Source organism: Haliotis rufescens, unplaced genomic scaffold (genome assembly GCF_023055435.1).
Source record: "Haliotis rufescens isolate VD_foot unplaced genomic scaffold, xgHalRufe1.0.p SCAF_3, whole genome shotgun sequence".
NCBI classification, from domain to species: Eukaryota; Metazoa; Mollusca; class Gastropoda; order Lepetellida; family Haliotidae; genus Haliotis; species Haliotis rufescens.
The window spans coordinates 12,476,538-12,488,881 of record NW_025964001.1 but is presented as its reverse complement, the minus strand read 5'-3'; the positions used below and the strand labels follow the sequence as shown (position 1 = coordinate 12,488,881).

Sequence of the window (12,344 nt, the reverse complement as noted above, 5' to 3'; positions counted from 1 at the left end):
TGTTTCTTTCTGATACTGATAGTGGATGAGTGACACTACCTGATGTGCGAGTTGCGAGGTACAGTTACGAGAACAAAGGGCGAAGCGAATAAAGTACCATCGCGAATCCAAATGTCTCAGAATACAGCCAAGCATTCGAGTCCAACTAAATCCACACACGTACTTAATGTGAACATTTCATGTAAATGAATGAATCTCTCCACTTGTCACTGAAAGCGCAGGAACGCACAGCCCATTCGTCCGTGCATTGATGTTGTATAAAGTATATAAATGCAGTACGCGGAACCCAAATGACACACAACCTTTGGACCTTTACCTGTGTTGAAACTAATGTAATCAAGCGTAATGATTTATTACTGAATAGTTACTGTTGTCAAGTGAGGAAGAAGGACAGTTGAGTTTCACAAGGGAAGACTGTTAATCTTTTTTTTATCAAATTCGCGTCTTGAAACGTTTATACAAATATGAACATTTTTAAAGAAATGAGTCGAAATTCGTTTTAGGGACATATTTTGTCACTTTTTGTCAGCTTTCATGTACACAAGGTGGAAACAAATGTAATCATAAGCGGATAGTTGTTATTTAACAAAACATGAATAACGTCAGGAAATATGTTGATATATTTCTATGTACACGTTTTTGAAATGTTTGCTCTGATGTGTTAAAAGAGGTCATTTCCGATATTGTGCAGCAAATATTTAAATTCAATATGAGATGTCATGGTACGTAACTTGTGCCTATCATGAGTTTATACAGAACACGTTATGATCAATTCAAATATACTGTGTGAGAACGGTAGCGGCAAACCTTAATAACTGATGACAGAGGTGAGTTGAGATAGAGTCATGGTGAAAATCACATGCAGTTCGAAAATATTAACAATGTAATTTTCTACTTCCAACCAGCCGTCCAGAAATCATGCACATATTTCATATTTTTTTCATTTCGCCCTTCATTGTTGTAACTTTGCAAACCGTATAACGTTTAATATGATTCGGCTTAAAATCCTGTTTAATGTCAGTGAAAAACAGGTTCATTGTTGCAAACTATCCCGGAGCCGCATCCAGAATAACTGTCTGTCTTCCTCCTCGACAGGCCACGTGATGTAGGTTGTCGTCTGCAGCAGTGCATACAGTGATGACGTCATGTTCCGGGCGTGTATCTCTTCCAGTAGCACCACCACGAGGTACCCCTCATCCTGCTCCAGAGAACGTTTCTGAATCAGAGTCAGCTCAAACTGACACCACAGACTCTGATTGAAACTGTCCGACAGCACCAGGACTACGTTTCTGCTGTTATTCAAACTGTCTACAATGTTGTCAACTATGTAACGCCCAGGAGTGAAATCTCTCTCATGAATGCATAACTTTAAATTGTCATCATTTTCAATTTTCGGCAGCAGGTCATTCCGTATCCACCCAGAATCATCTTCACAATACAGAACAAATGCATCATAGATGAATCTTTCCTCTCTTTCTTCTATTCGCTGTCTCTGTTTAAATCTCAGCAAGTAAGCACAATAACGGATGTGCCAACGCCATCGGTATGTGAGGGAGATGATCACCAACAACACAATTGCTGCTGTGGACAGACCGAAAATAACAGGAAACATGTAAGGCGAGATTTGGCATGTCTGTTTAGAGATATCAGCATCAATGAGACGTGTGGATTGGAGTTCAATAGGATATCCGCATACATATGAATCAGGAAATTTGTCAAATTTATGTTTTTCTGCCTTTGCCCATGTTATAAACCAGAGATTCGCACAAGTGCAGACATAATTGTTATATGCTAGGTTGATATGTTTTAGTTGGTTTCTCAGATTTATTGGGAAAATTGCTTCATGTATAACTTCGATAGCGTTCTCTGATAAACTTATGTACCTGAGTTTCTTCAAGTTGTTAAATAATCCCTGTTTTAACCGCATTATTCTGTTTCCATGTAGATCGATTGTTCGTAGTTCTAGTAACGTTGATATGACCTCTGGGAAGAATGATAATTGACACCTTGATATTTTTATACACTGTAAGGCTTGTAAATCACCAAGAAGTGCATTTAAAAATGTGTCGTTAAAGTACAACATAGCATTGTATGATAAGTTGAGGGTTGTAAGTCCTGTGCACCGTTTAAATGCATTTGAATTAACAATGACATTAAAATACCCATACTGAGCGATACTTGCGAGATAAAGTTTTTTTATAGCACTATTATTAAGTGCATATGCCTCTAATCCTACTGACTCTGCAGATCTCTTATCTTTGAAAACGTCACTGAGATTTATTGTTTCAATTTGAGGTAGTGACGAAAATGTACCTGAGGCAATCGTGATTAATCTATTTCCATCTAAACTGAAGTACTTCAAGTTGATGAGACACCTTAAGCTTCCCCTCGACAGTTGCCCTATATTATTTCCTCCTAAATCTATATCCACCAGATTTGAGTGGTTACTGCCAGAACAAAACCGGGGAAGCATCGACAAGCGGTTCCACTGGAGAGAAAGGTGAGTAAGTTGCGTAGGTACTATGTCTCGTATTATATAAATATCATTGTTTGAAGCTGATAATCTCCGGAGGATCTTAAGATCGCGTAGTTCATTAAAATCCAATATTTTAAAATCATTATAATCAAGATCAAGATGTTCAAGCATTGTAAGACTTTGAAATGCATCATTGGAGATGTTGGTAATACTGTTGTTGATGAGAGCTAGAACTCGTATATGCGTCATATGTTGAAACGTCATTCTTGATATGCTTCCTAAATAGTTGGATGAAAAGTTGAGCAGTTCAGTTGTGGAGTTTAGGTCAGGAATCGTTGTAAGATTTCTTCCATTATCTATACATCTGACACATTTCGAGGCACAGACACACATGCGTTTATAACAGGAAGACCACTCATCTCCACATTGTACACGGTTCAGGTTCTTGGTTATCCCACATATTGCTTCCTTATTCATCACACACTGTGTGAGCACTAATATCAGAGTGGACATGAGCGTCATATTCATCAAATCCAAATATTTCTCGAATCAGCTGTTTCTCTGAAGAAATAAAAGAAATTAGAAAATATTAAACTATTTTATAAAGTGTATAAAACAAGTTGAGATAAGACGACGAATGTTATTTGTAAATAAATATATAACGTCACCCCCCAAGAATATGCAGCCTCGACTATCTGCCGAAACAGATTCCATTGGGCCTAAGAGACAAAATTGTGATGTACATGAATGGATCACTGAAAATCAGTGATGACACCAGGTGTTCGCAAAGACAGTAAGCATGTCCTGCTCTACCGGTAGCAACCACCCTTCACGCAAAAGCGACAGAACCATTTCAATACTAATACATAAAAGAAAACAAGAGTCCGGTTCCAACTACATCATAAGCATGTGTTTATGCATCACTATCAATGCTAAGTTCTATAAACTGCTATCAACTGCATCAACTGCTTTTGGTGACTGTGTCAGGGCAGATTTACTGTTATAAGTAATAATATGCACGGCGCCGCGTCAGCTGTGGAAATAAAGCCCGAAGTGATGCAGGCCTCAGCCGTTTACCACTTTGGTGAACCTCAGGAGCACGGATATGCTACTCTCCCCAACACCCCAACCCCACCCAATCCATTAGCCCCATTAGAATTAATTATTGTTACTCTGAAGGAAAATATGGTTGCTTCTATTTCATATTGTGGTTATGACCAATAAGTAAATACCGACCTTTCAGTCCTCAAAATAGAAGAACATTTCCCAGCATCGTGGACGTAAAACACGCCTCGCCTAGATGATTACGCTTCTGTATTACAAGTTACTACACAAAGTAGTTCATATGTTGAGGTTCGCATGTCAATTACATTATCCTTCCCAAAGTGTCGTAAGTAAACATTATCAACAGCTACGTGCGGGAAATCGAAACAGGGCAAACTGTTTAAGCTACTATGTATACTGAACAGCATTGAAAACGCACCAGCAATAAATCTTGAAATATTACAAAAACAACTTGAGCAATGACCGATTTTGATTAGAACAGACATAGACGGATTATTAAGAAAGACGACAAAGGAAACAGGAATACCACACAGTAATTACAATTACGTCATCAGTGTAAGGAAGACACATAGGATTAAAATGAAAAGACAATATCTGGTATGTCCGCCATTGACAGCAACACAGGCTCTTGCATTATCTTGCTAGAAGGTGTGCATATCCTGGTGCTGATAAAAGAATGGGATGACGTGATCTGCCAATATGTTATTCCTGTAGTAAAGGGCATTAACTCTTCCACGACAAACATGGAGCTCTGTTCGATGCTGATGACTGATGATTGATGCCGCCCCACACCATGACACTCCCTCCCCCAATCGATCTGTCTGTACAACGCAGTCATTGTGGTAACGTTCTCCACGTCGACGCCACACTCGCAGTCGACCGTCAGCGTTCCGTAAATGAAAACGGGACTCATCAGAGAACAGCACACCATGTCACGGCCTCAATCTCCAATGACGATGCCTTTTGGCCCAACGCAGACGTTCATTTCGATGTCGATCAGTGAGTATGGGTCCAACATATGGACGTCGAGCACGTCGCCCTGCTGAGCGGAGACGTCGACGTACGGTGTCAGCACTGATCAATTCCGTCGGCCGTGTACAGTTGCTGCAGTTCTGGTAGCCGGAAGTGTACGATCACGAAGATGCCGACGAACAATATGGCGATCCTGACGTGGTGTAGTTACACGACGTTGACCCGGACGTGGTCGATCTCTGGTGGTTCTTGTCTGCTGGTATCTGCTCAGTAGCCTGAGGACTGTTGAATGATGGCATTGAAACCGTTCTGCTGTTAATCTTGGCATTTCTTGTGTCAGTACCCTTTACGTCTGCAGCAACAAGTGGCTTTTTAAAGTCTGTCTTTTATAGCCCTATTCTGCATGCTTCCCATGAAACAAAACACGTTTTCCATGATGTGCACGCAATTTGTTGCGTTTTGGCGATTTCGCTCACAAAAAAATTAGGAATGTGTTTTGACGAGCTGTTCTTCTTCATGCTTCGTCCAGAACGCCGTATATTACTCATTCACTTATATATTTTCATATGACTTAAGCCCGGATAAAGATACATCCATTTTCAGTATATAAAGCACGTCCACATAATATGCAATATAATATGACTTGGCATAAACGAAATTAAGGACGTTTCTTGAAAGGTAAATATTAAGTTTTAAATTAGACCGACATGTATTTTATGTAAAGGATGAATATACAAGGCTTCTATTAAAATAAACTAATAATAGGTCAGGACTCAGTAATTCATACAGATTAAACAAATCATTTCTTATTAGTCAATGTCAGATGGTGCAACATTTGTAATGTTTCAGCTATATGACGGAGGTCTGTAAATAATCGAGTCTGGACCAGACATTCCAGTGATTGACATCATGAGCATCGATCAACGCAGTTGGGATACGATGACATGCATCAACCAAGTCAGCGAGTCGACCACTCGATCCCGTTAGTCGCCTCTTACGACAAGCATAGTCGCTTGTTACGGCAAGCATGGGTTTTGTGTCACGTAGAAAGAAATAACCTCATGAGTACTTGAGTTGCTTTTCCCTCGTGGCGTACAAGCCCACTGGGCAAACATTTTATTTTACCTGTGGGAATATAATTAATTGCATTTTTTAGGCAGTTTGGCTGATTGGATCCTCTGTCGATATGACAACAAACCCATATAATATATGTCCTACATGGGTAAAGCATGATGTGAATTAATTATATTTTACAGTGAAGGGGGCATTAATGGCCCTGTAGACTAGGACGCCGCAATTCGTTTGGCAGAGTTTCATCAATACTCCATTCATTCATTATTAGTTGCTTCACTTCATCTGTCCACCAGAGTTGGAAATGAGGGAAACAATTGAAAGGAACGTTTAGGGACCCATCAGTCATCATTTCATGTAATCATCACTATTTTCTTTCTTTAATGCCCTATAGATTGATTGATCATTTTCTAGCATTGACGTTTTGAATTTCGTGAAAGTGGTACGACCCGCATAACTTCGAGCTTTCCTCCCAAATCAAACTGACACTCCCTAATATAACTGAAATATTGTTCAAAGCGAAGTAAGGCCAAACTCACTCACTCTCATAGAGAAACTATCCATTTTCGAAGTGTATATTTATGATGAAATGATGAAATCTGGGGAGGTATATTACCACATCACCACAAATAATTACATGACATATCGAAATTGTACAAAGCTAAAAGTACATACATTGAAGCACAAATACATGTGAAATGTGATCTAGGGATCATCACAATGTTAAGAATTCCAACTTTGGACACATTTTCATGACACCCATGCTTTAACAACAGGACAGTGAAACTAGTAGGTTCTTTGACAGTCAAATATTCACATGTCAGTTTAAACATTCTATCAGGGATGCCTGTATTGGCTGCCATTGTGGCTCCACTTGACCTCAAACTATGCAGAACATAGCATTTTATGTCAGGTACATAAGGCTTAAAAGGCTTCCATAAATAACTCCCTTAACCGAGTATAGGACACGGTTTGTTCTCGGCTCTAAATGTATAGCCATCGCTGGTCTTCACAGATTTCTGCAAAGATAAGTTTTAGCGTTAGTTTCTTCGTTTTAACCTGGCCTTTCCAAGAAACGTTCCATACACTTCACAGGACACACCTTTGTCCCTGTTCTACCAATAATTAACCATGCTTTCTGTATACATCCGCATTCGACCTTTCTATTAAAAAAATTCATATGTGAATTAAAAAAAAGCAAATCACCATGCTTAATATTAAGCAACACAGCAGACCACATAAAACCTGCAAATGGGTTTTTCATTTTACAATCAAACATTCATTCAAGAATTTGAACTGTAATAAGCTCTTTTTTCTTAACGGATTTTACAAACTCCGTTTGGCCCCCTCCAACAAATTTATCACCAATGTGTTGTCTGTGGGACAATAACATGAAAATGTCCAATGCTATAAAACGCTTACTGCACGGGCGAGAAAGATCCCGACCGTTGTATAACGGACAGCAAATAAAGCGCACAATGTAAAGGAGATAACGGTAACCCTACAGACAGTTAGAAACAGCCTACTTTCTCCAGCACGGAAACCATTTTCATACTTCCTACACATGGAAGTCGCTCTGGCATGATTATGGCTTTGACTAATTCCGTCATACTCGGTGGTGTGTCACCAAACACATGATCAAAACACCTGTAACAAGAAATTAAAAACTGAGCCCGAATCGCCATCATGTTAAAATTTAAATCATTAACACCAAACAGGTCATTGCCTTGTCTGCTTCATCCTCCCGAGGCAAGAGAGTTAAATGACTTTAAAAGTCCAGTTTCCACCCTTGCCGAACTAGGCTGGAATTACTGGTCTCGATCGTAGCGCCACCAGTGGCTATTACCAGTTATGTCCCTTCTAAGCCTCTCCTATGGACCAATTAGATTCCACCTCTCGCATCACTTGCGTTTGCTTCACACAAAATGGTGGCCATCGACCATCAAGATCTATATTGTGATAAAACGGGTCTTACATCGCGAAATGCATCACATCACGTGAGCACCTTGATTTAAAACATGAAAAGAAGTGGAAAATATCTGCTGACAACGAGTTGGCGGTGCACATGCTTTGCAAATCCTGCAATCGATCGAAATCTGCACGACAGTTTACGAACCGGATTTCGATTTCGGTGCGCTATTTTGATTGGACTATGCATAGACTCGTTAGTCCAGCCAAAATGTAACTCCATAGTACCAGCCTAGTTCGGCAAGCGTGGAAACTGGACTTTTATAGTCAGTTAACTCTCTTGCCTCCGGAAGATGTGTCTGCTTTGGACATCTGCATCTTTGTAAGTAGGCAGATAAACTATTTTCTTCACCTGTGGAACAAACCTTCCTTCAAGCCAATCAACAATCAACGTAGCCTTGCCATGACACGTGCTCAAATGTCGTAATGACCCAGATACCAAATAAACATGTTGCACTACCCAATTGTTGCATTCAGACTAACTCATAGTAAATGCATCCACTCCACATGATCCAGGTTTTTAATAACTGGAATAAAATTACTGATACCCCATTCGTCCGTGTCAAGCGGCTTACAAAGATAATCTTATCTCTAATTTTCTGACCTGGGTATCCACTGCATTTCGATCTGAATCTGACCTTGGAGATAAAGATTATAAATGGCTGTAGCAACCCAAATGGCTTTGCAACCCAGATTTCATAGATCATAGACCCTTTAGCTGCAATCGATTCAACATTTTTATTATGAGGAAACCATTTGATTCCATGCGACTTCAGCAAAGGGAGAAAACTCTGCAAAATTATGTACGCTGCCTATAATTCCCTCAGCGCAGCTTCTTCCACCGACCACTGCCCATGAGACTGCTCCTCACCAAACTGTACACAATAATCTCCGTAACCGACACTACTGGCGTCACTGTATACCACTCTCGTTACTATGGACTGTTCACACCATGTTCTCTCTGTATATATGCATAGACAACGACCTGGTCATGAGCTGAGCGACAGATCCTTCAACCAAACTCATGCTTATCACCTGTCCAACGACTGAAGCCACTATATGTAACGTTGTTAACATAATACTCTTACCAGGGCCCCGTTCCACAAAGCGATTGTAGCTCTACAACAGTTGCAAGCCAGTGTTAAAGAATGGGAGTTACGATCGCCTTAGCACTACGATTGCTTTGTAGAACGGGACCCAGGTCTTACACGAAATGTGTGAGCATGTTTTTGTTTAAAGATGTCTCCTGGAAAGATTTTGTAATCACTGTAAAACGAGAACTGACCTGTATGGGAATGTTCTAACGGCACCTTTTATGAGATATACATTTTTCGATGTGAATCGTACCCTAAGATATATATATCATCCAACTTACCGCGATCTATATCAAAGACACGTGTATGAATTACCATTGTTTACTTCACATGTGAATGTGAAGAGCGCCATTCTCATTTTATCTCATTGCGTATCATTAAGACGTCATCAGTGGATCTTTAGAAACTTAGTGAAATACGAAAATGTGCACGTTTTTTTTAATCCACACTAACATGCACAAATTGTTTTGATTCATTAAAGACGAACGTTGTATCCTTGTGCGGGGAAGATATTTTAAAAAGCTGAATACTATATCATTCATGATACATTTATACAACAATGTTTACACAGTTAAACAGTGACCAACTTCTCTTCATTTGGAAAGGTGAATTAAATCTAAGCTATATAAAAAAAACGTCTAATAATCGTCATACTAACAGACATCGTAGGAAGTGAATGGGTGAGTGACTTGGGTTTAACGCTGCTTTTAAAAGTATTTTAGTTACACCACGGAGCGTTAGCTTGATATTAAACGAAAGACGGAAACGATGCAGGTCTTAAACGTTTACCACTTTGGTGAAACCCACGAGCACGGGTATTGTGCTCACAAATCCAGAAATATAATCAGGACAAACACAGATTCGAAGCCAGAACCATAGGTTTCTAGCACAGCCATAGTACGCAACTCTGCACAGGAAATTGTGTCGCCTTAGTCTCCGAGGCCAGCTGTTTTCCCAGTGCATATGAAGGCCGGTTCTTCCAGTGTGTTGGGGGGCACGGGTCGCCTAAGGCGCCGCGATTCGCTGCGCAGAGTTGCGTCCCTTGGGCACGCCAGAAACCTATGGGCTGTGGGTTCGAATCCCTGTTCGCCCCGATTATGTTTCTGGGTTTGTCAGCACCATACCCGTGCTCGTGGGTTTCACCGAAGTGGTAAACGTCTGACACCTGCATCACTTCGGGTTTTCCTCCCACATTAAGCTGACACGCCGTGATATACCTGGAATACTGTTAAAAGCGGCGTTAAACCCAACTCACTCACCCACTCCAGTGTGCTGGTCACAGGAAGTACAGCTGATGCTTCTTCAATCACATTCTCAAGCTGGTCCTTTAGTGGGGTTGTTTCGTATATGGTAAAATCGCTTGTGGTCTGCTACTTTCAACAGAGTGATATTGTAGGAGGGTCCTTCTAGTGTGTGGGAGTTGATTGTGCATCAGTGAGACGTGGTTATGAGGTTACAGTCGTATACAGAAAAGCTCCAAATTGCAAGGTCTCTGTTGTCCTCGAAACTTGAAATATATTCTCTTTGTATATATCTATCATGTTTTCTGCACGAAATGTGTTGCCAGACATCCCTTGAATATTGTAGTTACCACAACAAAACAGCTTTGTAAAGCATACAGTGTCCTTTAATGCTGGTGCCTCTTTCATCTGAGAGAATTAGTGGGGTAGCTTTCATTATGTGTTTCATATCATGTGTTGCTATACAACAGGAACGAGCTATGATAATAGCAGTATCATATACGCCATTGCAAGTCTAACATATTTACACAGAATCGGGTTAAATAATTTGGTATCATTCGCTGAAGTTTCTAATTGTTTGAACTGGCTTTAATAAATAAAGTCACGGTGCACAGTGGAATCCCGTATGAGGATCGATAGTAAATCGGGAATGCTGACAATCACCACTGCACTTAATGTATTTAACAAAGGCTGAATATCTGAACGCATTTTGAAAATGAGCGAAATTGTCCATCCAAGAGCACATGTGCCAAAACACATCTTACGATTTACCGTAAAGAAGGCTGGTGTGGTCAAACCTCTTCACCTTCGCCCGAACATCAATCCCTCAATCGATCAAAGTTGGTCATTGTAACATTGGAGTGGATGTGTGTATCCCCACTCCACTCCAGTGCTACACCTGCCAAGCGTTTGGACATGGATCCAAGTCCTACCATGCATCTGCATCAAGAATATATTGCTTGACTGTGTGGACTTGCACTTGCAAGGGATTCACATTATCAAATAGAAAATCTGAAAGATCACTTTTCCCGTGTAAGTTGGCATCATATCTCAAGTAAATTGAAAAATAATGGTCTGTATTTTAAATATCTATGTGAATAACTAATTGCTTGCTGTTTTTTTTAATTTGTTGTGATACCTTTTATCAACGAAGATTATAGGAGGCTTTGCCCAGGAGGTTAAAGTACCGTAAAATGATTGTCCCCCTGTGTGACACGTAATTCCTGTCATAATCAATGTAACTGTCATCAACCAGTGTTTTAAGCCAACTCACTGATGAGTATTTTTTTAATATTGGCTTGTATTATGCACAACCACCAGTATCTAAAGTGATGACGTAAATCCTGCTGGCGTATCGTGCAGGAACCTGAGGCACGAAAGTCCCCATGATCCCAAGTGAAGTGACTTAGCTTTGGTTACTGGTGGCCTAGAGCCCATGTTTTAAAACTGTAAATAATAGTGTTATGCCCAAATATGTTTGACAAATTTGTTTTTAAATATAACTTTCTATTCATGACTCACTTATGTATATATCAACTTATTTTCGTCGCTATATGGCTGAAATAATGCCGATGCGACGTTAATTCTAACTCACTCACTTACTCACTCTTAATATCAAGATATAACTGACTCCAGATGCTGAAATGATCATTCACGTGTAGCCAGGCTAAGAATACATATATACCGTGCAAATACTGCCATGAACGTATCATATGAGTGAGTGAGTGAGTTGGGTTGAACGCCGCTTATAACAGTAATCCAGTACCACTTCTGTGAAACCCACGAGCACGGGTAGGGTGCTGACAAACCTAGAAACATAATCGGGGCGAACCGGAATTCGAACCCACAATCATAGGTTTCTGGCGTGCCCAAGGGACGCAACTCTGCACAGCGAATCGCGGCGCCTTAGACGACTGGGCTACCCGTGCCCCTTCGTGTCATATGAAATATTCATGCATACACAGGTGTCTCGTTTCTGCAAATTTACGCAAATAGGGATGTGTCATGTATAAAATCATGGCGAATTGCAGTGCCCCTACTTCCTGCGCGATACCCCAGCAGGATTTGCGTCATCACTTGAGCTACTTGTGGTTCTGCACAATACTAGACAATCTTAAAACATGCTCAGCATTGAGTTGATGATACTTACAGGGGCAAAATAATTTTACGGTACTCTAACGTCAATAATCTCTAAACGTCTAAAAGCATGGCACCAAATTTGAAAACAAGCTATTAGTTATTCACATACATATTTAAAACTTATGATATAAACCAATTTCTTTCAAGTCGTTCAGGATGAGATGCATTTTGTAATAACTCAAGTTATATGACGGCATTTTATAAATTGAAAGACCAGACTGGATATAGATAGAAGGCAATGCAAACTTATTCACGATTTGTATATTATGTTGTTTTTTGATTAATTAAAGATTATAAAATTGCATCGCTTTACAAAAA

The 12,344-nt window shown here is 40.1% G+C and overlaps 1 protein-coding gene across 1 annotated transcript; it reads right to left on the bottom strand.

Moving 5' to 3' along the window:
* Positions 1-1,033: 1,033 nt before the first annotated feature.
* On the bottom strand, positions 1,034-3,004 carry LOC124134901 (toll-like receptor 13). Its single transcript, XM_046499996.2, has one exon. It carries the CDS (start codon positions 3,002-3,004, stop codon positions 1,034-1,036), a length of 1,971 nt encoding a protein of 656 aa, XP_046355952.2.
* Between the last annotated feature and the right edge of the window lie 9,340 nt (positions 3,005-12,344).